The sequence below is a fragment of the Martes martes genome (genome assembly GCF_963455335.1).
Source record: "Martes martes genome assembly, chromosome: 2".
Taxonomy (NCBI): domain Eukaryota; kingdom Metazoa; phylum Chordata; class Mammalia; order Carnivora; family Mustelidae; genus Martes; species Martes martes.
The window spans coordinates 106,006,873-106,034,027 of NC_137889.1; the positions used below are offsets into that span (position 1 = coordinate 106,006,873).

A 27,155-nucleotide genomic window follows, 5' to 3' on the forward strand; every position below is an offset into this window, starting at 1 on the left:
TATACTATTTAACTTTCAATTAGATGGCCTCTATCAGACAACTGAAAATCATATAACCAAATAAAGAAAATGCAAATTATTCAAAAAGATAAGATACTGGTTAGCATAAAACATTTCATCAATGTTCCACTTCAACTATCTCCTAGATGGGTGCACACCAAAAGGTTCATATATACAAATACACACATAGACTTGCTCACATTTGGTGAGTGGAAGAAAGCTAATAAAAAAAAAAAAGACATCTGAGGCGAGAGATTACTTGAGTAAAAACAATGTAAGCAGAGGGCTTTGAAAATTCATTCATTCAACAAGTATCTTGAACGTATTTTAAGTCAGGTGTTTTTCCAGCTGCCCGGCAAAGGACAGTGAATAAGATGCAATCCCTGCCCTCAAAGAACTTGGAGTCAAAATAAGAAAGGGGTTGGGATGGGGGATGCTGATTTCATCATGAATAGTTCACACATTTCTTCAATGGGGGAATAATACTAGTTCACTTATTTTATATACATTCCCTCAAAAAAGTTGTCTTTCCGTCCCAAATAAAACCAGGAACCAAGAGACCTTGGAAAACAACCACTGACAAGTCCTATTGTTCACATTCTCCCACTCCACAGGGAATGTTACATCTCGACAATTGACTACACCTTTGAAACCAGAAACAAAATCAAGACTTTGTATCTATGTTGAGTAATGGAGAGCTGAGTCCACATTCTCTAGCCTCCTCTTTAAATCTTCTTTTGAAGCAGTGATACAGTGGTCACTCTCAAGTAGCTGCCTACAGTTCCCAAAGGACTGAGGTCAACGTGCGGAGAGGGGAAAGGCGAACATTAGTTAGGGATGGGCACAGTTTTCAGCAGCAAGCAGCTCCGCAGGTTGGCTTCCCTTACTGTGGGATAAGCCGAGCCACTCGCTGCACCTGACTTTCCTCTACTCCCACCAGCCCCACCCACTACGACACACAAAACTGACAAACCCAAATACCTGCCTCTGAGTCTGGGGACGCAGGCGGACACAAACACAAGGGGATGGAGCGTCTACACAGGGCCCCAGCCTGCCGCAGTGGCTGCTGCTGCTGCCGCTACTGCTTAGTGTACCAGACCCTGCATTTCAGGTGCTTCTACAAAAGAAGCCGCTCCTGGAGCGCTAGGATTGCTCTTTGCCTGCTAGCTAGATCCGTCGAAATTTCCAGCTCGGAATCTAGCCAGGAGCGTGAGTTTCTCTCCACTGACAGCTTCCAGCTTTCCCCGCCCCCACCTTCAATTCAGTCGGCGGTTTCTTCTGACCTCACAACTTCCACGACACAAGGTTGAGGAAAGACCCAGACGTCCAGCGTTTTGCCCCTTGCCCAAACTGATGACAAAATGTAGCCACCAAGGAAGAAAGGGGGGGATTGCATTATTGGCTAAGGAAACAGAAGACGGAGAGCGTGGTGTGGCTGCGCACAGGAAGGGAAGACAGAATTTAGAGTTAAATCGGTGGTACGCTCAGGCGTTTGGTGGGGACACCTCGTTGGGTCCTTTCTCAGTGCCGTCGTGTGCGGGAGGCTGTTCCTTACGGCTCCATGCTGAGGCTTCCCTGGTGAGGGTCGCCCGGTTGCTCTGTACGCCGGTTCATGTGAGTGACGCCCGCGGAGGGTCCCGGGTAGGCGAGTTGATATCGAAGTAGTTCCCCTTCCCTTACTTGACGTGGCGAGATAGGACCTGGCATTCCGATACTAGTGGGAGATACGCTCATACCAACACCGATCTTGGCATGTGGAAGTAGAGAACAGCTCGGGACCCTTTGAAGGAACCATGCTTGAGAAATGAGATGCAGGGCTGAGGGAAAGGATGCTACTGGAAAAGATATATTCACAAACACGTTTACTGTTGCGTTTGCGCGCGCGCCGGTGTTGTGAAAGGACTGGGGTGGGAGTGAGGCAGGAATCAATCCCTCGAGTAGGTAAGCTGCCACTATGTTTTCGGCACGGCACTGTTTCAGGTATTGGGTAAAGAGCAATGAACAAAACCGAAACTCCTGTCTTCCCGTAGTTCACATTTTATTGGTGAAGGCACATACTAAACACACTTAAAAAAAAAAAAAACATGACATATTGTGGGTTGTAATGGGCGTTGAGCAGAAAAATAATACCGCAGAGGAGGGTGTAGTTTGAAATTTTAGTGTGGTCAGAGAAAGTCTTGCTGAAATGACGACTTTCAAGCAAGAGCTGACATCCTTGAGAGAATTAACCATACATATGTCTTGGGGGAAGTGTAGTCAGCTAGAGAGACCTGCCATTACAAAGGCCATGAAGCAGAAACTCGCCTGAAGATCAAGGAAGCTTGTGGGTTGAGCGAAAGGGTTAAAGCTGGGGACAAAATCACAGAAGGAACAATTCATGAAGGATACTGAGGGCATCTAAGTTATTGGAGAGTTTTGAGCAGTGGACGGACATAAGCTGGTTTCCTTTTAAAAAGGATCTTACTGGGTGCCATGGTGAATAGATTGGAAGGGGTGGGGTGGAAGAAAGACCAGTTTGGAGGCTTTTGTAGTAATCTAGAGGAGACAGATGGTGACTTGAGTAGGCATGGTAAGAAATGGCTGGCCAGGTTCTAAGTGCTCTTAGTTTAGATGTGCACGGGTATAGGTGGATGATGAGTTAATTTAATTAGGATTGGGAAACACTTTAGAAATGAAGTGTAGTGTGAGTTTTGGAGTAACAAACACATTAAAATCACAGCTTTGCCATTTAATATTCAATTTTATAGTATTTGGATTATAATATTTGGATTTAGACCAGTTATGTAATTTCTCTGAATTTTTCTATAAAATGGAAATGTTATCCCACAAGGTTATAAAGCTTAAATGACCCTGTATGTAATGTGCCTGGCCCATTAAAGTAGTGGCTGTTGTTATTAGCTGTGTTCTTGGATAAGAAATGGAAAAAAGTACTGAGTGCTTCTGTGGATGGAAAGGGATGGTTAAACCCTATTGAAGAAAATCTGAGAGACCTAGACATACCCTTTTTAAAAATTTTATGCATATTTCACTGGACAGAAAGATTTTGTATGTTAATGGTCATAGTACCTGAAATAACATGGACTGTCTTCTCATAGCCATCCACTCTATAGCAATCCCTCTTAGCCATCCCTAAAGCCCTCAGGACTCTCTGTGCATTTATGAGTAAAGGGGAAGAACGCATTCTGTTGAGTACAGAAAAACAAGAATAAAAACAAATTTCCAGTTGTAAAATGAGTAAGAGATGTAATGTACAGCTTTGTGACTATAGTTAAAAAATACTGTATTTCAGTATTTGGAAATAGGTGGGAAAGTGGATCTTGAAGTTTCTCCTCACAAGAAAAATATCTTTGTAACTATGTATGATGAAGGTTATTGAATGGGCTAATGTGATCATTTTGCAGTTTATATAAACATGGAGTCTTGTGCATCTACAACTAATCTGATAATCTGTCAATTATACATAAGAAATTTTTAAATAGAAAAACTGACACAGGTAATAATTGGCAGAGGTAGAATTTGAATTAATTCCCTGAATACATGCCAAGTAAATAAACAAACAAAAAAGAAATATTCACAAAAAGAATATTTTAGGTCTGTCTTCTATCTTTTGGGCAAAGGTTGCAAAAACACCCCTGGAGGTATTGACAGTTACCACTGCTATAGAATTTGAGTATCTCTGGGATGCATTATTCTCAGAATATTTGATCTTATTATTTACCTTTTTAAAAATTCTGTCAGATGTTTTAAATCCTAGTAGGAGTTTTAAGCTAGTTTTAAAAAGTATCACATTATATAGCATGGTAATAAAGATGTTCCCCATATGGGTGATTTGGCAGTTAGATTATGAAGCAAATGGAGGAACAAAGATTGGAAGGTTAGATTAGGAATTGGTGGTGGTGGGGAGAGAAGAAAGTGATTAATTACTATAGTTTATTAATCTGGATATATATGCTTTTCTAATATTTACGTTTCTAAAATAGTCATGCATTTTGTAATTGTTGTCTTAAAATCACTAAGAACTAAGTGGCACTTGTGAGATAGTTGTCAGTGCCCCTGCGTATGCATACTTGGTCATAACTGTTAATATTGTCATCAGTTCAGTTACGTGTAGTGTTAGTATAGTAGTTGACTTTAAGTTCCATTTTAAGTATCCTTTATATGATTTACCATTAAAATGAAAAAAATGTGTATGCAGAAATATAGGGAAACAAAAGAGTTATATAAGATAAAAATAGGGTTAAATTTAAAAGAGAATTTTCAAACAATACAGGATGTGTTTTTTTTTCTTAATGGTACATAAAATTACAAAGCATCTTGTGATTGGAGCTATTTTACAATTGGTGGCATCTTAGGTTTGATGAAATACAATACTTAAGGTATCTAAGAAGAATATAAACTTTTACCTAATTGAAGTTCTGAGACAGTGAAATCAGGTGTTTTGGAAAGTGGAAAAAGACACTTCCCAATTTTTGTAGAATTCCTATATTATAATGGAAGATTGAAAACCTGCACTTAAAACTTCCATTTCAAAGTAATAGCTTATTTGTTTATATTTGGTTCCTAACATTGAAAGCCTGGGACAGGGAATTTGTTATTTAAAAGGAATTACTGGATATAAGACTAATGAATCACTGAACTAGATCTGCCTGTGAAACTGATAATACACTCTGTTAATTAATTGAATTACAATTTAAAAACAAAAGGAATTATTGGCAATTTAGAATCAGAGTGGGGAAAGACTGCTGGGGAAATTGCTGAGGTAAAGGGAAGCCATTTGGAAATGACAAAAATCTCAGGAATAGCCTTTTGTATATTTTAATGATTAAGATTTCCAAATTCATTTTTAATAAATTTAATAAAATCAGCCTCAGTTTTTATTAGTGGCATCTTACAATGACTTTTTAGGTCTAATGAAATATAATGAATATTGTGGACAAAATTAATGTTAAGAGGCAGAATAGTTCAAATAATACTTTTCAAATGCTTTTTGTTGTAAAAATAAGGTCATTATTTTTCAGTTTAGTAAAGGAAAAAGAAGTATAAACTATCCAGCAATTCCTACTATCCAAACACAATTAACATACTTATGTACTGTTTTTTCTTTTTTTCTCTATGTGTTTTACATTTGTAATTACTGTGCATGCAGTTAAGTATTATTTGGCTGTGTAATTTTTTTCCTCTGTGTAAGTGTTTTACATTTATGATTACTGTGCATGCAATTAAATATTATGACTATTTTATCTCCTAATCATTAAATAAGATTTAGTACAGATTAAGCCAGTATTCCCAAACTGTTTTAGAGGATATTAGTTCTAGTAAATGTTAATAGGTGTTCCTGGTTAGGATTCTGTGGTTAAATACATTTTGAAATTCTACATGATTATGTATTCTACAGAAATTATAGCTTTGACATTAAAAGAGCTAACTCCAGAATAAGACAGACAGAAAGTTTTAATCCTATTATTTACTAATTAGTCACATGACCTAAGGCAAATTAATATTAATTCAAGCTTTTTTCTCTGTATAATGGAAGTAATTATAGTATCCATGGGTAATCTGTGTAATGCATTTAGCCAGCCCATAATAAATACTCTGCAAATTTTGTTACTGTTGTTATTAACATTGTCATCTCTGAGAAACCCTAAGTTTATTAACACATTGAAAGCTCTGAGGAGACTAGGGGGGCTTAAAAGTTATGAAATTTAATCGATACTCAATATAAAATAGAAAATCACTATGGAGCAGTTGGCACACAATCATGAAATGAGCACTAGGTTGAATGGTTTAAGATTTGTCTGAACTTTAAGCTTTAAATTGTTACTACACTAGCACTGTTGCCCTAGACATAACCTCATTTAAATTTTTTTTCCCCAAATTACTGTTTCCCTCATTTATCTGAAAGCTTAGTGAGTACAAAGAACATGTTAAATTTTGCTCTTTACTATAACCCCAGCACATGGCTCAGAATCAGGAAATATAAGTAAAATTGGGGTCATGAACTTAAGTTTTTTTATAGGGGCCTGGCAGGTAGCATAAATGGCAAACAACAGGGAGTTGTGCAGTCTTGCTTAAAGCATTCACCTTCAACTGTTTCAAATATTGGTAACCCTGGAACACAAAGGCATCCCTGATCTCTGTGGTGATAGTTTGTAATCCCTAGAAGAGACTAGAGATCTGGACCAAACCCTGAAAAATACAAGCATTAAAGGGACAAGTAAGAAAAAAGCCCTAAAAGAAAGTGCCGAAGAAGTAGGAAGTGAAACTATCCTCATTTTGTAATTAAGAAAATAAAGCACAGAGAAGTAACTTTACCAAAGTCACACAGCCTATTAAGTATGTGATTCAACCAAGATTCCTTGGCTGTAAATACTTTAAGAAAGAAAAAAAAAATGCTCTTCTGCTGGTGCTAGTGATCAGTATCTGCATATTGCTAGAAAATATGCACATAAACTTATGCATACTACTTATATTTTTGAAAGTTAAAGACAGTTAACAAGTACTAGAAAACCTATTTCCAGAGCTTCTAATTCCAAAAACAATAAATAGCTCTTGACATTGAGAAAAGTTGTGTCAACATAAAGACCTGACTAGAAGCCAATCCTGAATATCTCAAAAGGCATGTTAATTTTGACATCATGAGTAATATTGCCAAGATAACCAATTATCTAGGAGTAGAGAAAAAGTAGACGCTGGTTAACAGCTAGTGTGTTTTATAATCATCCTAAGTTTTATTTTGTCAAGAAAACTTGATTTTTATCACAAAAATGACTGTGCTATCAAAAGATATTTCCTCTCTTCTTTTATTGAGGCTTCCTTTATAGTGGTATTACTGATATTGTGGCAGTTAAGGTAGTTACAAGTAACCTATCACTACATTACATATGTTATAAATGTTGGAAAATTGTTATTTATTGCATAACCAAATAAGGACTTTGTTATAAGTGATTAGGATGTAGAGTATTTTCAGGTTTGTGGTTGACTGATTTTTTTTAAGACTGTATTTTTTAGAGCAGGTTTAGGTTTGCAACAAAATTGAGTAGAGAGTATTCAGTGAATTTTTATTCTTTTTTTCTTTTCCTTAAACCAGAATAATTTACATCATTTTCATAAAACGGTTTTTCTCTTGGTATTCTTGTTTGCCTTTGGCGAAATGGTACGTATGGCTCATGCTGGATTGCTTTGCCTTCTGAGCTAGAGCTGGGAACTGTTAATATTGGTCCTTGGAAGACTTTCACAAGGCATTGAGAGGGAAAGCTGCTGTATGCTGTGGAGTGTTCTTCTTTGTATGCCAGTTGTTTAAATAATCTTAAGTCTGTTACCTTTAGAGTTTCTGTAATTATGATGACAATATCTATTCATAGGGAAAAGTGCAGAGTTTCAGTTAGTTGGCTGTTGTCTTATTGTATTCCCTTGGACAGGAGTCCTTCAATATATTTTATACACTATTATAAACACAAAATTTAGAATTAATATAAATATATTAATATTTATCACCCCTATAGACGGTATACCATTCACAAAGAAATTAAGGTGTGGCTTAGCCAAATTATCTAAATATATTTTAATATCAGTCTCTATAATTTGTATTTTTATTATTTGTTATGTTCTTAACCTTTAAGAAAATATAAAAGTCATACCTAAGGATCTACAAAATATCGTGCCCATAGATAACCTACACTACTGTGAGCTTTTTGAAGGTGAGGATTGTACATATATCCTTTGTTGTGTTCCCAAAATTGTGCTCAGTGCCTGACATTTTTTAGCTATGTGCCAGATATCTTGAGTATTATTTATGGTTTCTCATTTTGCAATATATCAATGCTATGAAATACATAAAATTATCTCCGTTTTACAAATGAGGAAACTGAGGCTCAGAGAGGTTAGGTAAGTTGTTAAGGGGCAAAGGTAGGATTTGATTCAAGGTATTGTGATTTCCAAGTCCATGTTCTTTTTATTAAATTACTTTTATCTCATTACTCTTGTAATACATTCTTAATGTTCTAAATAAGGAGGAGTAATAATATGTACCTCATGGTGTTTTGATAATTAAATAAGTTAATATTGTGAAGTGCTTAGAAAAGGACCTGGGAGATACTAAAGACAAAGTAAACACTAGATATTACTATTACCCAATAATACCTATCAGAAAATTTGAGATGACTTCTGTCATCCATAATTATTTTGTGTATCAGTGGTTTGTTAGCATCACTGTCCTCTCTCCCTGTTCTCAACAACTTAAGACTTCATGGCCTACAAGGTGCCTGGATGTCTCAGTCAGTTATGCATTGGACTCTTTATTTAGTTTCTGGTTATGATCTAAGGATTGTGACATTAAGCCACATGTCCAGCTCTGCACTTAGCACAGAGTCTGTCTTTTTCCCTCTGCTCCTCCGCCCCAGCTTGTGTACTTTCTTTCTTTCTCTAAAATAAGTAAATAACATCTTAAAAAAAAGACTTCATGGCCTAAATTTGTTTTTCAGTAACATTTCCCTTCGTTACTGACGCTTCCACTTTATTTTTCATGTTTTATTTTATACAGTTATTTGGTTAAAAATGAATCCATTTTTACTGAACATTTCAAGTTATATGCAATTCTCAGTCCTAGTTTTATTTTACAATTTAAAACTAGACCTTAATCTAGGCAAGTATTTATAGAGTTATAAGCAAGTATATAAAATATAGAGGTATGTATTTTTTATCAGTATCATTCAAAGTATTATCATTTCCTTTTATTCTGTTGTTTCCTCTTAGTGGCTCTGTGTATGTGTTTGATGTATTCAGCTCATTTGTGTTTATGTTTTGAAACACTCTTATTAAACTTATGCCTGTGCTTCAGTATGTATTACAAAAGTCATATTTTATTTAACTCACTTTTTTAACTGTATTTTGCAAATAGTTAATAGATTTATTAGCTCAGTAAAAGTACATCTTTTTTCCTCTCTCTTTTTTTTTTTTTTTAAAGATTTTATTTATTTGACAGAGAGAGAAAGAGAGTGAGCAAGAGAGGGAACACAAGCAGGGGGGATGGGAGAGAGAGAAGCAGGCTTCCCACTGAGCAAGGAGCTGGATGCCTGGTTTGATCCCAGCGCCCTGGGATCAAGACTGAGCTACCCAGGTGCCCCTCTTTTTTTTCTCTTAGCCCAGGAATTATGATCTCTGTTTTGCAGATTATTGTTAGACTTAGTTTTGAAACTGTTTTTGTGTGTCAGCACACGAATTCCATGTTTTACTTATATTTGTGAGATAACTTTTGTACCTGTTGGCAAATTCATGACAGCTATTTTACACTTAAATCTATTTGTTTCTTATCAGTTATTAGTTGAATAGGGATTTTTCTAAAGTGTATCACTAAGGTCACATTTATTTTAGTATTAGCTCATCAAATTTTTCTTTGCTACAAAAGTAAAAGCTAACAAATTATGCTAAATCAAATACTCATTACTTTTCTTGGGATAGCTATTTTCATCTATTGAATATATTTGATTATGTTAGACTAAAATAGAAAGACATTAAACTAAAACAATGCTGTAAGGAGGAGGTTAAAAGTCCAGGAGAACATAACTTTTTTTTTTTTAACTTTAACTTTTTCATATGTTCATTTGTACTTTTCTCTAAAATTCTAAAACTTTTGAGGAATAGCAACAGATATTTTGTGTTCATGTTGGCAAAAATTGTCTGAATTTGAAGTTAATATCTTTATTTTCAATTTTTGTACCTCTTTATTTTTTGCTCTTTATTTTTTTAACTGTTAAATAATAGTCTGTATAGAAAATGAACAGTTCCCTGTTACTTTTTCAGATTAACCTCATCTATATTTTCTTCACTTACTCACTTTATTTTTATCAGGTTTTTATTTTTTTGGTTGTTCTGTATTATAAATTGTCAACTTCAGCATAAAGTTTTTTGAAAATTGGTTCTCTTTTTATAAAAAAGTAAACATTTCAGAATGTTCTTTTTTTTTTTTTTTAAGATTTTATTTATTTGTCAGAGAGAGAGAGAGAGAGCATGAGCAGGAGGAGAGGAAGAGGGAGAACCAGACTCCCTGCTGAGTATCAGGCCGGATGTAGGACTCTATCCCAGGACTCTGGGATCATGACCTGAGCTGAAGGCAGATGCTTAACCCGCTGAGCCACACAGGCGTCCCCAGAATGTTCTTTATGTAGGATGGATATTGTATAATATGAAATTTTCAAACAATCTTGTATTATTTGTTCATTTAGTTTTTTCCTTTATCAAAAAATTTCACCATTTTAATGTGTATCACTTGTTTAAAATCAGAATTGCTTCAGCAATGCTTATGTCATTGTTATCCTTTATATTATAAATTGAAATTCATCAGGTTAAAAAAAACAGTTTGTCATAGTATTAATGATTAATCTTGTCTTTTGTCAGTTTTGACTATTTGTCTTAATATTCAGCAGTTTAAACGTCAACATTATGAGTTAATCTCAGAATGTTGCTTATATGCATTTTTCTGCATACTGACAGGATGTTTCCTAATTTCTATGAATTATTATAAAATTAAAATTATAATAATTTTCTTTTTTAAGAATCGCAGTATATATGCTGATGTTATTTCTGAGTAGGCATGTCGTTAATATTTATATATTCCTAATTGTTAATCTTTTAATTTTGTCTTTCTTAATTCACATGCTTCTCCTTAAAATTGTACATAATTAAATAAACAGTAGAAATACCCAGTGTACAAAAAATAGCACTAAAAGAGGGAATTCAGTAATTCTTAATTTTGGAACACAGGGGTGGCACTCAGTTATAGCTTACTTAAGGTTATTGTTACTCTTTTCTCTTAGTATTCCTGCTTTGCGTCATAATACTCTGCCATGTTTTAAAGCTTCTTTAAAACTTTCCAACCTAAAATGTGGTTAAATCGCATCTTTTTTGCATGTAAGGAAAAAAAAATTGATTGCCTCTTTCAAACATATTGAGGAATTAGTGTTTAACATTTCTGCCATTTGGTTTGTTGCTATATATCGGGAAAGCTATTTTCTTGGTATATTGATCTCTTAGAGTAGAAAATGTTTTTCCTTTAAACTGCTTGCTCATAGTGTTGTGTACAATAAATTTATTCCTTCTGTGGTATAATTTACCATTTTTATTTTTTCACTTAGGATTTTCTGCTGTTTCTTGGCAAAAATGGCAACTAATAGTGCTGTTCTGAAGAGACTGGAACAGAAGGGTGCAGAAGCAGATCAAATTATTGAATATTTAAAGCAGCAAGTTGCTCTTCTTAAGGAGAAAGCAAGTAAGAGATTTTGCATTTTTGGAGGAGATACCTAAAGTGAATTCCTATTTGGACAAGAGCACAAAAACTGTGTTTACCCCATATATATACTTCAACATCTTGATGATAACTTTTAGATTCCTTTAATATTTTAATTTTGAGTGAAATATTCTGGAATTGAGATAAATTAGAATTGGTGTCTCGTGAATGTAATATAGAGAAAACAATATTATTTTAAGAGTGTTAAAGGAAAATTAATGTTTAAAATAAGTTCTTATAGAATTAAAGATTAAAATGAAGAAAATTGAGTAAAATCAAATATGAACTCAAATTTATGTCCTCTATAAGAATATATACTTATATTACCATCTACTAAAGCATTTTCTGACATAATTTTTACATTTTTCTCAGTATGTCTAAGTTTTACCTAGAAATTGCTTTGATATATACAAAAATATCAAATCTAAATTTCTGCATTTAGGATTTAGATTAATTTTTATTTGTTTAAATATATTTTTTATTTCTCAATAACCAGTATTAATGGCATAATGAAAATTCCCAAGTCTTTTAGAATAACTAATAGAAATAAATGCTTTTCTTTTCTGCGTAAGACTGAATGGTTACAGAATCATAGTTACTCTTCAAAATATTTTTTCTTCATTAATTCTTTATTCTTAATTTTAAAATATTTTAATTCTTTCTTTTTTATAATGTTTTATAAATATTTTTCTTAAAATTCTTAAAGGATTTCTTGTTATTTTTCTTAAAATTTTTAATAGTTTTTTCCATTAGTAAGTTAAAGAAAGATTAGAGATGATCAGTGTTTCTGTGTGAATTTTTTCTCCTACAGGTGACTACTAGCTTGACTAACATTTCAATTTTTCTGATCAAAAAGAAGAAAAAAAGGAACACTTCTACACTTATTACATATTTATTTTTCACCTTTATCATTATTTTTTGGTATCCTGTCATGGGTGGTTCTCAGTCCCATTGTTCCTACATTACAATAAACGTTTTGTAAAAATCTCTTAATACCCGGGGCACCTGGGTGGCTCAGTGGGTTAAAGCCTCTGCCTTCGGCTCAGGTCATGATCTCAGGGTCCTGGGATCGAGCCCCACATCGGGCTCTCTGCTCAGCAGGGAGCCTGCTTCCTCCTCTCTCTCTGCCTGCCTCTCTGCCTGCTTGTGATCTCTGTCTGTCAAATAAATAAATAAAATATTAAAAAAAAAAAAAATCTCTTAATACCCTGTAAAGAAAATATTTCTTAGGTACAATAACCTACCTATACACATAATATCAAAGCATATAATAACCTTGTATGGAAGAGAGGAAAATTTTAAAGAATGTAATATAAATTGTAGTAATAATAAAAATGTGTATTTTAGTGAATAAATACTTAGACAGGACTGTCCTACCAGACATATGAGAGAGTCCTATGCTGTATGGTTCCCATTCATGGAATCACCAAGAATGCAATAGATACAATGCTAATTGGTATGTGTGTGTATTTACTCTGCCTTTATGTAGGCAACTCTGATACCAGAAACAGCTTTCAGTTGTGCAGTTGTGTTTTTTATTTACTCACAATGATGAATAATTCTTTAGGGAAAGCTGTGAACAAAACAAAGTGCAATCTACTCTTGATTTATAAGATACTTGATTTATAGAAAATTCAGGGTGTAATGAAAATGTTTAAGAATATTTTATGTTTGTATATAAAAAATAGGGCTCAAATAATGAACAGGTTTTCTCTTAAACAAATACGCAGTGGGTTACAGGAAAATTCTGCAGAATGTGAGACAGCGCTTCATTTTATAGGTATATCTAACATGTTTTAGGACATCTGGCATTCCTGACTCCTGCCCAGTAAATGCCCAGAATGACTCCTATTATTTTTGAAAACCAAAAATACTCCCACAGATTTTAAAAATCCTACCTAGAGAGCAGTACCAACCCCACTGAGAGTCATTGCTTTTCTTTTGTTCTTTTGTATACATTATTTCTCACCTTTAACACGCATACTATATCTTGAGGGGAATTTTTGAAGCTATTTCACTCATTGAATGTTTAGCTAGCTCAATGTTTGAGACATTAAGAGTGAAATATTATTCAGGTATTTTTACAAGGTAATGATTAAAAAGAAAGAAATGAGAATAGTTTTTTTTATGGTTGGCTATCATTATATCTCCGGCTTTAAAAAAATAATAATGTGTCTAATACTTGCCTCACTTTAATAGTTTATCTATTGTTGATACTTTGAGTCCAGTTCTTAAGTTGTGATTAGCATCTTTATGGAAGCTAGGAAATGATTCATAAGCAAAACTTTTCTGTTCCATTATTATTTCACAGATTTCCTTGCTTTTTCTCTATTTTAATTATCATGTTATTCTCATAAATATTAAACTAATAAAGAAGTTGGCAAACATTTGTTATTGGTATTATCCTAGTTATGTTTATACTGCTGTGCTCTTAAATCAGGTAGTATTCGTAAGAGGCCTTTTAGAAAACATGTCTATATCTTACCTGGATTTTCTTAATCCTAGTTTTGCAGGCAACTTTGAGAGAAGAGAAGAAACTTCGAGTTGAAAATGCTAAATTAAAGAAAGAAATTGAAGAATTGAAACAAGAGCTAATTCAGGCAGAAATTCAAAATGGAGGTAATTAAATGTAGAAATGATAGGTTGTTTTGATTTATAGTAATTATTATATCATTAATTGTTAAATTAGGTATTATGCTTGATTTCTCATTTTATCCTCACAGTAGCCCTTCTCATGCAATCATTCTTTACAGAAGAGAAAATGGAGACTTAGAAAAGGCAAATGATCTTTCCTGAGCTCATGCAAAAAGTGTAGATCTGGGGTGCAAACGCCTGTGCTTTTAGTGATGTTGAGCTTGTTTCCCTGTGTTTGTTGGCTATCTCTATGTCTTTGGAAAAATGTTCGGGTCCTGTGACCAATTTCATAGGATGATGATGATGATGATGATGATGATTTTTGGTGTTGAATTTGTAAAAGTTCTGTATATATTTTGGATATTAAGCACTTAACAGATATATCGTTTGGAAATACCTTCTCTCATTCAGTTGGTTGCCTTTTTATTTTGTCCATGGTTTCCTTTGCTGTGCAAAAGCTTTTTATTCTGGTGTAGTCCTAGTAGTTTAGTTTTGTTTTTGTTTCCCTTGCCTCAGGAGATACACTTAGAAAAATGTTGCTGCAGCTGATGTCAAATTACTGCCTGTATTTTCTTCTAGGAATTTTATGATTTCAGGTCTCACATTTAGGCCTTTAATCCATTTTAAGTTTACTTTTATGTATTGTATAAGGAAATGGTCCAGTTTCATTCCTTTGCATGTAGCTGTCCACTTTTCCCAACACTATTTGTTGAAGACTGTCTTTTTTCTATTGTATATTCTTACCTTATCAGGGAAATCCTATTGTATGCCTGAAACTAATACAGCTATATGTTCACTATACTTGAATTAAAAAAAAAAAACAACTATGCTTTTTAATCTCTGTGCTACATACTTCAACTTGATCATCACTGTTCCCTATTAAATAGTTACTGAAAATAAACTGTAATAATATATAGCCGACATTTATTACATTTTACTATATGCTAGGCACTGTGTGCCAAGTGCTTCAGTACATTATGTATTTATCCTTAAAATTTTATGTGTACAAATGTCCTTGTTTTATACATGAGGAAATTGAAGCTTATAGATAAAAAGTAATTTGCCTGAAATAATATTTAAGTTAATCAACTCAGCAGGTAATTATCATTTCAATTATTAATGTTGCAAATAAAATTTAAAATTTTATTGAATTATTTAAAGGTGGATAAATTTATATCATTTTAAAACAGTGGTAATAATAGCTCTATTACAATTTCAAAGTATCATACAGAAAGGCATTTGGTTGTATAATACAAAATCCTTCCTAGTTGAGTTAAGGAAGCCCAAGTATAGGGAAAGTCTCTCTTACTACTTTCTTTAGAATTATCCTGTCAGTGAGTAAATTATTTTGAATGCTATAGTAGGAGCTCTACCCTTAGTGAGCTAAACAAAAATAAGGAAAAATCAATATAATGTGTGCTTATAGCTGTCGACTGAAGAGAACTTTGCTTGTCAATGGAAAATCTGATCTTTTCTAAGGCAAGGAGATTTATAATACAGGTACAGAATTAAATAAGCAGTTAAAATATTAACAGTGTAAAACTGCTTTCCATTTTACCAGTTCTAAAAGATTGCCTTGGAACATTGTAAATTCTGATCTTATTAATGAAATGCTAAAGCAGTTCAATACTTTGAATTAATGTATTGCATTCTGTCAAATGGTGAAACATTAAATAAGGGTAGATAGAGTGTCACATTACTGAAAGAAGCAAGAGCCTCCAGAGAACTTAAAAATACCTCAGAAAAGTGGTCTGAATATTGGCCAGAATTTAAGCCACATCAGAATCCCTCATGAGATTTTATTTTTCCATATTCACTAGGCAATGAGAGTTTTTAACATTGCTGAAGGAATTTTCTCCCTTAAAAAGTTGTTTTTTGAAATAAAATTATGGACACGTCTCTCCCTTAATTCTGATATTGAAATGACTATTATTAAAACACTTCCCAGTTGATTGTTCAATATAAAAAAAAACCTGAGTGAAAACATGCCATCTTGCCAAACCGTGAGAGGATAGTCTCTGGAGACAGACTGCCTGAGTAAAAATTCTTATTTTCCTACTCACTATGTGCGTGCTGGGCCAGTTTTTTAAGTTCTGTGTGGCTCATATTGATCATCTGTAAATGGAGATGTGAATAAAACTTATAGCTTTAAGGGTATTTATGAGAATTATAAGAGTTAATTCATATAAAGCATTTTGAAAAGTGGGACATAGTCTATAATAAATATTAGTTATTGTTGTTATCCATAATTTTCTCAGTTGTTATTAAATGAGAATCATTTATTTATTTAACTTTTATCGTGGTTAAATGTACTTAATTTCTTGGCAGCCTTTTTATAATCTCAGAGAGTAAAGACCTGATAATTATATACAGTGATTTTTTCTTTTAAAAAGAACTCATAGTGACTTTTACTTTTTGTATCAGTGAAACAAGTACCATTTCCATCTGGTACTCTGCTGCAAGCTAATTCCACTGTTTCTGAAAATGTGATACAGTCTAGACCAATAACAGCTATGACTTCTGGTACCAAAGAACAGATAGGAAGAGGAGCAGAAGAAAAGAAGATGAAAGAGAAAATTGAAGTGAAAGGTATTTTTTTTTTCTAAGTATTTTTAACCTTTAAGGTTATTTGGTTTTTGACTGGTTTAACAGATGTCAACATTTTTGGTAATAATAGTGGTGTCAAAAAGAAAGTTGAAACCTTTATGAACAAGAATAAACAGTAGGATATTGGAACATAGAAATTGGTCCTAAAGGATGTGTGAAGATTGACAAGATTGATAGGGTAAGAATGTGGTATTTGAGGTAGAATATGTTTTTAACACAACTAAGAACATAGAAAGTAGAGATTAAGCGTAAGGACCCATATGTAGTTCAGTATAACTAAACTTTAGTGTATATTCAGTTTCAAAGAAGTCACAGATAGAAAGTTAGCTTGGGACTAGTTGTGATGATATGGAAGGGATATTCTATTCAAAGGAGAATGTCTGAACAAGGCATGGGGGCGTAAAGATCTTAGGAACTCATAAAATCTGGAGTAGAAAGTATATCACCATCTGCTTAGACAGCCAAACCAGAAATCTTATAGTTAACCTTACCCTGTTGTCCTCCCTCAATTTGCATACCTAACTGACCACCAAAACTTATCTAGATCCCAGCTCTGTGGCTCCATTTTGTCAGGTGCTACCTTTGTTCAAGTTCTCATGATCTGTCATTTGAATTAATATTAAAGCCTCATCTTTTCTAATTTATCTTTACCTTGCTGCTAAAGCTATTCTAATCATAAATCTGACTCCTTTTTTACCTAATGACCTTAATTCCTTTATAGACTTCATGTTTCTAGGTATGTCTCAAAAATGTGCTTTTATAATTCATTACACACACCTCTCATAACACTTATACTCACTTAAGAGTTTTTGGAAAATATAAAATGGCTGAGGAATTTGTGAATTAACCTAAGCCAATTTAGCACCTAACGCTTGTCAGTTCCTTTTAGTAAATATCAGTAAATTTTCTTAGTTAGAAGTAAATAGGGGTTGTACCTCTTCTACACAACTACATCACTAATTGGTATGGTTACAATGAAAGCAAGTCAAACTAATTCTTTCACTTTATAAATTACAAATTTATTAAGTAGGCATAAAACAATCAGACAGCCTTTTTTAAGTATGATAAAGTTCATACCCAAAGGAAGATCTACTGCATTTGTGACTAGAGGATTAGTCAATCTTCTAGTCAAATGAGACAACGGAGTCTTCCTTTGTGGGAGGAGGAAGCACACAAGACCAAATGGAGCTCTATGTCTAGAATGTCTCTCTTCAGTGGTACTTTTCTGTGATAATGGAAATGCTGTGTAATTGCATTATCGAACATAGTAGCCAGTAGTCACACACTGCCACTGAACATTTCATAATGTATCCAGTATGACTAAGGAACTGAGTTTTTTATTTTAAATTTCAGTGTAAATAGCTGTATGTGGTTGGTAGCTACCATATTGGACGGTGCTGGAATACAGGGCTGTTCCACTGGTGTTTGGCTGCTAGAATTGCCAGATTCCAAAATTCTGTTCATGCTGAGGCTCTGGTTACCGTACAAGCTTTCTAGACTATCATATGTGAGCATCACTAATTTTTTAATGAAACGTTCTTAAAGTCTTTTAAGATGACTAGGTTCTTGGTACAGATTTGGATATTTGCAGTCACCTCTGGAATGTGGATTCTGATAAAAGTATTTCAGATGCCTGGGAAGTAGATTAAAATTAAAAATACAAGTTGATATATGGATGTTCTCTTATACTGCATTATATCAAATACATAGATTATCACTCAAAGGTAACTGTTATTTAAGATTTTTAGTGTATTCTAGTAATTTATATATTCTATATCATTTTGGGTTTTTACCATTAAAAAAAGTCTTTGCTATTATTTTATATGGAAAATGGAATTTTAAAAAAATTTGTTAATTAGATTAAAAATTGCCTGTTATTTTTGAGCTAGTTGTACCTATTCTTTTATAAAATGTCTTCGTATAAATTGTGAATGTCCTTACACAAACTCATTCTTTCCCACTCCAGGCAGAATTATTCATCTCTGTGTTTCTACATTTTTTTGTCTATGTAATGTTTGTCACATATTCATTATGCATATCTTCTTTAAAAGATATTTTCGGTGCCTTAGATTTCAGTAAATATTTGTTCAAAGATTAAATAAATAAAGATTTAGTTGAGAAGGAGTGCTTCTAAGCCACAACTGCCTGCTTATCTCTATCCTGTAGATTGCAGGTAAATAATTTATTTTGACTTACACTTTTTTCTCCTATAGAAGCTAGATGTAAACTATATAGAAGCTAGATGTAAACTGAAGCAATATGAACTCTTTTTTTTTTAAGGTTTTGTTTATTTATTTAGAGGGTGAGAGAGAGAGCATGAGAGGGGAGAGGGTCAGAGGGAGAAGCAGATGCCCTGTTGAGCAGGGAGCCCAATGCGGTACTCCATCCTGGGACTCCAGGATCATGACCTGAGCCGAAGGCAGTCACTTAACCAACTAAGCCACCTGGGTGCCCCGGAATATGAACTCTTTACAGGTTACATTTCGATTCAGTGGCCAAAGTAATAAAATGCTAATAAGAGTTAGATTATTGACATATAAATAAGAGGAGGATTTTTAAAACATAATCAGAATAGGGGTACCTGGGCAGCTCATTTGGTTAAGCATCAACCTTTGGCTCAGGTTGCAACTTTGCAGTCCTGGAATCAAACCCGATATCACCCCACATTGGCCTCAGCAGGGCATCTGCTTCTCCCGCTGCTCCTCCCCACTGCTCTGTGTGCGTGCTCACTCTCTCTCAAATAAAATCTTAAAAAAAAAAAATCAGAATAAAATGTTCTCTTCTGCTCAAATAGTTACTGTGGATAAACCTAAAGCCCTAGTAAGTCTTCTGAGAAATATAAGAAGTGGAGAAATTCATTGTTTACTTATTGGTGTGTTTAACTGAAACATTTTATCAGTGAAACATTTTATCAGAGAAACATTTTATCAGTGAAATTATATTTGATTGTAGTTCATTCTCTTAGCTAGTACTGATTGTGGTGTTTTTCCTAAATGAAGGATTTTTCCCTTTCTGAAGAGTCAGAGTAAAAATTTTAAAGGATTTTCTCCAGCTCTGTTTCAGGGAAAGGTAAACTTTCTCAAAAAAGGTCCATTTAGTAAATATCTTAAGCTTTGCATAACATAAAGTCATTGTTACAACTACTCTGCCATAGTGTAAAAGCATCCATAGACAATAATGTAAATGAATGAACATAGTTTACCAACTTCTACTCTGTTTTAAACTAGAGATTTAGACAGTTATTCAACAGAGAAACAGCCAAAATAAGGTTCGAGATGTTATGACTTGAATAATTCTTTCCTTTGTTGTTATTTAAGTGAAGGTAGGAGATAAACATTCTTTCTTTAAAAGCTCATCAGTATTGATATTAGGGAGTTTTCCATAGTTTATTTAATTTTTGTTCTACTTCTGATGTTCAACCATTTATAAATATTTTTTAGGAGAGAAAAAGGAGAAGAAACAGCAGTCAGTAGCAGCAAGCATCGACTCTAAGCCAGTAGATGTTTCTCGTCTGGATCTTCGAGTTGGTTGTATCATCACTGCCAGAAAACATCCTGATGCAGATTCTTTATATGTGGAAGAAGTAGATGTTGGAGAAAAAGCCCCAAGAACAGTTGTCAGTGGCCTGGTGAATCATGTTCCTCTTGAACAGGTAATCTGTACAGTTAAAATTACCTTTCCATACACATCACTTTTTCTTAATGTTTTTCCATATAATTTTGTATATGTGACCATACAGCATAAGCTAGTATTCATTAGTTCATTGATTAATTTTAATAAAATAAATTTTACTAAAAAAGTACATGAAACTACCCAAAACTTGGAATAGCATTGTAAGTGAGGATCAAATTCATGAAGATAGAAAGAAGAAAGATGCATTATTTTTTCTCAGTTTTTAAAATGTTTTTAGTTTGGTATTTTATGTGTAATACAGTATAAATATTTTTATCATCATCATTCTGTCATGGAATTTTATTACTCCTTGATTTTTTAAATCACTGTTAATATAAACCCAGAAAGCATCAATCTAAAATGTAAAAGTAAGAACAAGTCTCTCTTTTTTTTTTTTTTAGTAACTCAAATATTTTCATACTTTAAGCAAAAAGGAGAGGGGCTCATGGAGCTTAACCTTATAATTTTTAATGGTATTTCTTTATTTTTAAAAAGTGGATGTTTTGTATTTTGTTGTTACTTAGGTATTTAAAATATGTGTGTGTGTGTGTGTGTATAGATACACACATGTGTGTATTTCCAGTGACAGTGGAAAAAATTAGGCAGTAATGATTTTAATTTGGTCTTTCAGGACATCTACAGTAATTTGAGTTACCTGTTTCTTTCTTCTGCCCCATGGTGCTTTGGAGATACTGCAAAGGCTGTAGACTTCAACAGTAAAATAGTTATGCTTCTCTGTTCATTGCCAACTCTGTTGCTTATTGGCTTTGTGAATGTGGATAAATCCCTACATACATTCATTCATTCATTCATTCATTCATACTTTCAGATGCCGGTATTTCTTGGACACTGCAGGCACTGTTCTAGACAAGGGATATAACAGTGAATTAAGATGATTGATAGATTTGTTTAAAAAAAAACAAAAAACCTACCTTTGTGAAGCTCACAACCCTATGTGGGAGTCAGAAAATCATGATGCATAGTATATTAAATAGTGATAATTATTAAAAGGAAAAGTAGAGAAAGAATCTAGGAGTTTTTGGAGTTACAGTGATGTTGTTTTATATAAAGTGGTAGGGAAGGCATCATAAAGAAAGTGATATTTAAGTAAAGGTCTAAGAAAATGAAGAAAAGTCCTATGTCTCCCTGGTAGAAGAATATTACAGGCAGTTCTAAGTCAGATGCTTGCCTGGCATGTTCAAAGAACAGCAGGAAGCAGTGTCATTATAGCAGAGTATATAAAGGGGAATGTCATACAATATGAAATCAGAAATAAGGATAGGATGCCAAATAACGTAGAATCTTATAGATCATTGTAAAGACTGGCTTTTATTCTGAGTGTGTTGAAAGCCATTGGAAAACTGGTAAGCTAAGGAGAAATGTGGTCTGCCTCATATATTAGTAGGATCATCTGGCTGTTCTGTTGAGGGGAGAAAAATGGAAATAAGGAGATTAGTGAAGAAGTTTCTATCTATATAAAAAGAAAGACTTGGTTCATTTGTGTGTGCTTTTTTTTTTCCCCCTGCTAACATTGGTCTTGTGTAGGCCCAGGACTTCTTCATAACTGCTTATGAAGTTAGGCTCGTAAGAAGCCCTGGAGAAAAGAACCAATTGATCTTGAGCCAGCTCAAATTGGAAAACCTTCTTCTCCTTTGGGCTTCATCTTTTTTGTTACCATAAGTTGCAGACAATTTCTTCTCTTCCAAAAGCTGTCATTCATAGCCTTAAGCAAAGCTATTTATATACACATCTGTATCTAACCTATCAAGGCAATAGTATTAAACATTCTATAAAGCAGGAGCACTTTCCCCCCCTCAGATTACATACTACACTGTAGATTTGTGTATTTTTCTAAGGTAAGGCCCATGGGTATCATCTGATGCCCTAACAATTGCGTATAGCTAACCCTATTGTTTTTTCTTATATATATTTGCTATAACTCTTTTTTCCCAAAGTGACATTTTTAAATTATTTGTATGAAGAAGATCTTATTCATGAAGACATCCGAAAGGGGGCTTCTTGAATTTGAGTCTTAGGCCTATTATTATTATTATTTTAAATCATAGGATTTGGGGGTAATTTTCCATAACATTTGTTTGTAAAACAATCTTTTTTATTTAGAATGTGCCTTTTCCCTTCCCTGCAGTGATAGTTCTCTTGTATGCCGTTTTATTTTAAGCCTATTGAAAGAATAGAAAAACTGTGTTCATTAGTTTTGCTAATTGGGGATAAAAATTAAGACACTTCAGCTTTTGAAGATTGAAGAAATTTCTATTCACTTCTATAACAAATTGTAGAAATAGCCCTAAATGTTAATTGCAGTGTACTTAATGCTTGAGTAGTTAAATGATCAATAATGTTTTTTTATATTGTTGTTGAGGTATATTTGACCTGCAGTGTTATATTAATTTCAGGTGTATAGTTGTTTCAGTGATTTTAGCATTTCTGGCATTACTCAGTGCTCACCACAGTAAGTGTAGTCACCATGCAAAGATACTAAAATATTGACTATATTCCCTATGCTGTACTCTTCATCTCCATGATGACTGATTTTATAACTGAAACTTGCACCTCTTAATCCCCTTCACTTGTTTTGCCCATCCTCCCATCTACTTCCCTTCTGACAACAAAGTTGTTCTCTGTATTTAAGAGTCTGTTGTTTATTTCTTTTGTGTTTTAGATCCTACATGTAAGTGAATCATATGGGATTGTCTTTCTCTGTTTGATATATTTCACTTGGTGTAATACCTTCTAGGTCCATCCATGTTGTCTCAAATGGCGAGATTTCATTCTCTTTGGCCAAGTAATATTCCATGATACCTATATTCCACATTATATACATTACACACACACACACGTGCGCACGCGCACACACACACCCTTTATCCATTCATCTATCTGAGTACTGGGATTCCTTCCATATCTTGGCTATTATAGATAATCCTGCAGCAAATGCAAAGGTGCATATATTGTTATGCCCAAGTTTTCATGTCCGAGAGACCACCAAGGAGCCAACACCGATGTAATCACACGAGGGTTTATTCGACAAGCTTAAGCTTGGGCCCAAGTATACCCAACACAGCAGAGTAGGGACTTGGACCCCGAACCAGATTACAGTCAGAGTTTTTAAAGGCAGAGTAGGGGTGGACTCGCTGGTGGGTGAGGATAAAGGGGATTATGGATGATGTAAGTCTCTAAGGAATTTTAGAAGCAAGGTCTCCAGGACCTTGAGGGGCTAGCTATTGTTGGGAGAAAGGTTATTTATTACCAGTAATAAAAATCTTCTTGTGAGACCCGTTAGATGTATATCAGTAGGTCATATGCTTGGGAATGATTGTTGACACTATCTTGGAGGTTTAGAGATAAAGTTTCCTAAAGGAATTATTAAAGTAGACTTACAGGATCCTGGTTGGACCTGTTGGAGTAGGGGGTTGGTCAGGCTAGGATTGTCCTTTGCCCTTAGCAAAGCCTTAAGGTGGAGGTCACTCTGCCTGTTTCAAGGACTTGTTAGTAGTAATTATTCTTCTGCCTCTGTGTCCCACATCATTCCCCCCTGAACAATCTTGACCCTTAAGTCTTTAAGGTTGTTGAGGGTGGAAGGTCTCATCTTCTGTAACTTCTTCCTGCTGAACAGGGGCGTAGAGTTGTCCCTACCTACTCGGGTCAAACTGGTCAGTTGGGGAATGTGTAGGGGAGTTATGAAAGACAGAGGCAGCTGAGTCCAGGGGAGACCGCTCAGGTGATTTTCTCAAGTGGAAAGGATCATCTCTGGAAGTTATGACAGCGAAGGAGTTGAAGTCAGGTGAGGAGACATGGGAAAAAATAGCAAAACATGATTAGTGTTTTGCTATTTGACAAAAAAAAAAACCCTTTTCCAGTCCAGGAGTTTAAATCAATCATTAAAGGAGAGAGGGACTGTTTAAAGTGCTAACTTGAGTAGGTCAGAACCCAAGAAATATTTTGTGATAATCTGGAACATCAAGATGGCTGCATTTATGTCAGGGCTAGACTCGAGGTAGGTACAGCCTTGTTTTTCTTGGCCTCCACAATATGTTTTTGATTAGGGTTTTCATTTTCCTTGGGTAAATACCCAGTGGGAGAATTACTGTATCGTATGGTAGTTCTATTTTCAATTTTTTGAGGAACCTCTATACTGGTTCTCACAGTGGTTGCACTGGTTTATATTTCCACCAACACTGCATGAGAGTTCTTTTTTTCTCCACATGCTTGCCAACACTATTTCTTGGCTTTTTGATAGTAGCAGTTCTGCTTGATGTGAGGTGATATCTCATTATGGTTTTGATTTGCATTTCCCTGATGAATAGTGATGTGAGCAGTTTTTCATGTATCTGTTGGCCATCTGTATCTCTTCTTTGGTATCTGCTCAGGCCCTCTGCCCATTTTTAATTGGATTGTTTGTGGGTTTTTTTTAGTGTCAAATTGTATAAGTTCTTCATATATTTTGGATATTAATCCCTTATGGGATATATCATTTGCAAATGTCTTCTCCCATTCAGTAGATTGCCTTTTTGTTTTGATGATGGTTTCCTTTGTTGTTCAAAAGCTTTTTATTTTGGTGTAGTCCCTGTAGTTTAATTTTGCTTTTGTTTCCCTTGCCTGAGGAGACTTATCTAGAAAAATGTTTCTGTGGCCTGTGTCAAAGAAGAAGTTACTGCCTATGTTTTCTCCAATTTTATGGTTTCAGGTCTTAGAGTTAGGTCTTTAATCCATTTGAGTTTGTTTTTGTGTATGGTTTAAGAAGGTGGTCTAGTTTTGGTTTTTTTGAATTTTCCCAGCACCAAATGTTGAACAAAACTCTTTTCCCCATTATATATTCTTGCCTCCTTTGTCGTAGATTTTCAGGACTCTCTATTTTATTCCATTGATTTATGTGTCTGTTTTTGTGCCAGTACCATACTGTTTTGATTACTACAGCTTTGTAGTATATCTTGAAATCTGGGATTATACCTCCAGTTTTGTTCTTTTCAAGATTGCTCTGGCTGAGAATATGCTTATGACTAGAATAACTTTCTTTCATGCCTGTTCTTGCCCTGGGCAGGGTTTACTTTTTGTGTTGTTGAGGGGCTTCTGAGCTCACTGGTGGGCCAGCACTCATCTTAACTGTCCGCAGTTAGCCTCTGCAACAGCTACAAGAATATGAAGGGTAAAGCTTGCTCCCTGAGCAGGCTACAAAGAGGCCTTCTTGCAGGAATTATGGTTATGCTGGTGTATAGGGTTATTGCCCCTTCTTTCCAGGGCAGTAGTCACTTTGGAATGACATGACTTGCCTGCCTTCTGTGTTTGAGTAGTAGAATCTGCTTTGGAAGGGCACTTCCTGATGCAGGTAGACTAGGGGCATTTGGCTGCAGGGAATGCTGGGATGGGGGCATGGGCTGTCCATAAGTTAGATGGAGAGGGATAGCATCAGCTCCTGCAAGCCTCAGACCATCAAGGAGGTGGAGGGCAAGAAAAATGATGCCCTCTAGCACTTCTTTCTTCCCCAGAGATATTTCCTGTAGCTCTCTGCCTCTCTAGCTCATCCTAAGATTAGTCCATAAATCTCCTTCACATACACATCAAGCACTTTTCAAACTGCTGCTTTTGCTCTGTGTCTAGTGATGGCTCTTTTAGTGTGGAAACTCAATTTACTATCACACCCTGGTTTTCCCAGTTAAGCCCTGTTTATTTTTAAAGCTCTGGAGTTAAGTCCTGCTGATATTCAAAGCAAGTGGTTATGAAGACTCATTTTCCCAGTTTGGGTCCATCTGACCCCCCTCACTCACCTGTGTTTGTGATATTCCTCCTGTTCGTGGTTATTCACCAGCGTTCCTGACTGTGTCTCCACTCCTATCCTTTTTGATGTTGTCTTCTCTCTAGCTGTGGATGATCTATTCTGTCAGTCTTGAGGTCGATTTCAGAGTTAATTGTAATAGATGTAGTTATTTCATTGGTGTGTCCATGGGACTATGTAAGCTTGGGATCCTCCTACTCCGTACCTATCTATCTAATAGAGTCCCAAGAGTAATTTTTAAACTCAGAAATGGATCTTGCATAGTATTGGAAATGACGAAATAGGTAAGGATTTTTCATTATTTTAATGCTAACACTAAGCTAAATGCTTTACATACATATTACAATTTAATCCTAGACTTGGCTTTTTAAATTTGCTATCATTTTCCTCATTTTGTGAGGAAAAACAATTCAACTTTATATAATCTTATTGCTAGTACATGGCAGCTAAATTCAAAACCAAATCTGTTCCATCTAAAACTTACTTAACTGAAAAGTCTTGCCTCTGCTCCTTTGACTATAATGTACTGTCAGTTTGTGGAATTTTCTTTTCAGGGTTTATGTACAACTTCTTAACAACAATAAAAGATTTTGGACACAGAGACAAATATACATTGACAAAAATATACATTTTATATTTAACTATTAGATGTACCTTAATGTATTCTAGGTATGATAATCTTAATCTCTGTATATCATTAATCACCAATTTATGTTTCACACAGATGCAAAATCGGATGGTGATTTTACTTTGTAACCTGAAACCTGCAAAGATGAGGGGGGTAATATCTCAAGCAATGGTGATGTGTGCTAGTTCACCTGAGAAGGTTGAAATCTTGGCACCTCCTAATGGGTCTGTTCCTGGAGACAGAATTGTTTTTGATGCTTTTCCTGGTAAGTATTTATTAGTCATTATTTAAAACAGTTTGGGAACCATTGTTTTCTTCTAATGTTTAGTTTAAAATCAATCTTGTGTATGACTCCAAGGCTTTACCTTAAGTGACCGTTATTACTGAGATTTTATTACTGAGTTTCTTGACTTTGGTTCAAGATGGCTTATTAAGCACAGCCATCTAACCATCACCCTCCCCATGAAGGCACACATTGCATAAAATACTAGAGAGAGTTTGCTTTGGAAAATGCTAATAATACTTACATAGCAGAAGAGTGT

General features: G+C 34.6%; 2 protein-coding genes across 8 annotated transcripts in view; one reads left to right on the top strand and one right to left on the bottom strand.

The window, feature by feature from the left end:
• The window catches only part of TBCK (TBC1 domain containing kinase), a 205,621-nt gene extending 204,340 nt beyond the window's left edge, over positions 1-1,281 (bottom strand). The window contains exon 1 of one of the 2 annotated variants that reach the window (XM_080796178.1): positions 982-1,281. The gene's annotated coding sequence lies outside the window, so the exon portion shown is untranslated. The remainder of the gene's footprint in view (positions 1-981) is intronic. The other variant, XM_080796177.1, reaches the window with a different exon arrangement.
• Positions 1,282-1,523: 242 nt separating this feature from the next.
• Positions 1,524-27,155, top strand: part of AIMP1 (aminoacyl tRNA synthetase complex interacting multifunctional protein 1) — a 33,903-nt gene continuing 8,271 nt past the window's right edge. The window contains exons 1-8 of one of the 6 annotated variants that reach the window (XM_080797057.1): positions 1,554-1,614; positions 7,088-7,153; positions 7,620-7,697; positions 11,130-11,263; positions 13,787-13,900; positions 16,340-16,504; positions 19,963-20,174; positions 26,710-26,878. In XM_080797057.1, the coding sequence (XP_080653183.1) occupies positions 11,155-11,263; positions 13,787-13,900; positions 16,340-16,504; positions 19,963-20,174; positions 26,710-26,878 (769 nt within the window). In that variant the 5' untranslated portion in view covers positions 1,554-1,614; positions 7,088-7,153; positions 7,620-7,697; positions 11,130-11,154. Of the gene's footprint in view, positions 1,642-7,087; positions 7,154-7,619; positions 7,698-8,962; positions 9,116-11,129; positions 11,264-13,786; positions 13,901-16,339; positions 16,505-19,962; positions 20,175-26,709; positions 26,879-27,155 lie in introns of all 6 variants that reach the window. The other 5 variants (XM_080797059.1, XM_080797056.1, XM_080797058.1 and 2 more) reach the window with 5 other exon arrangements.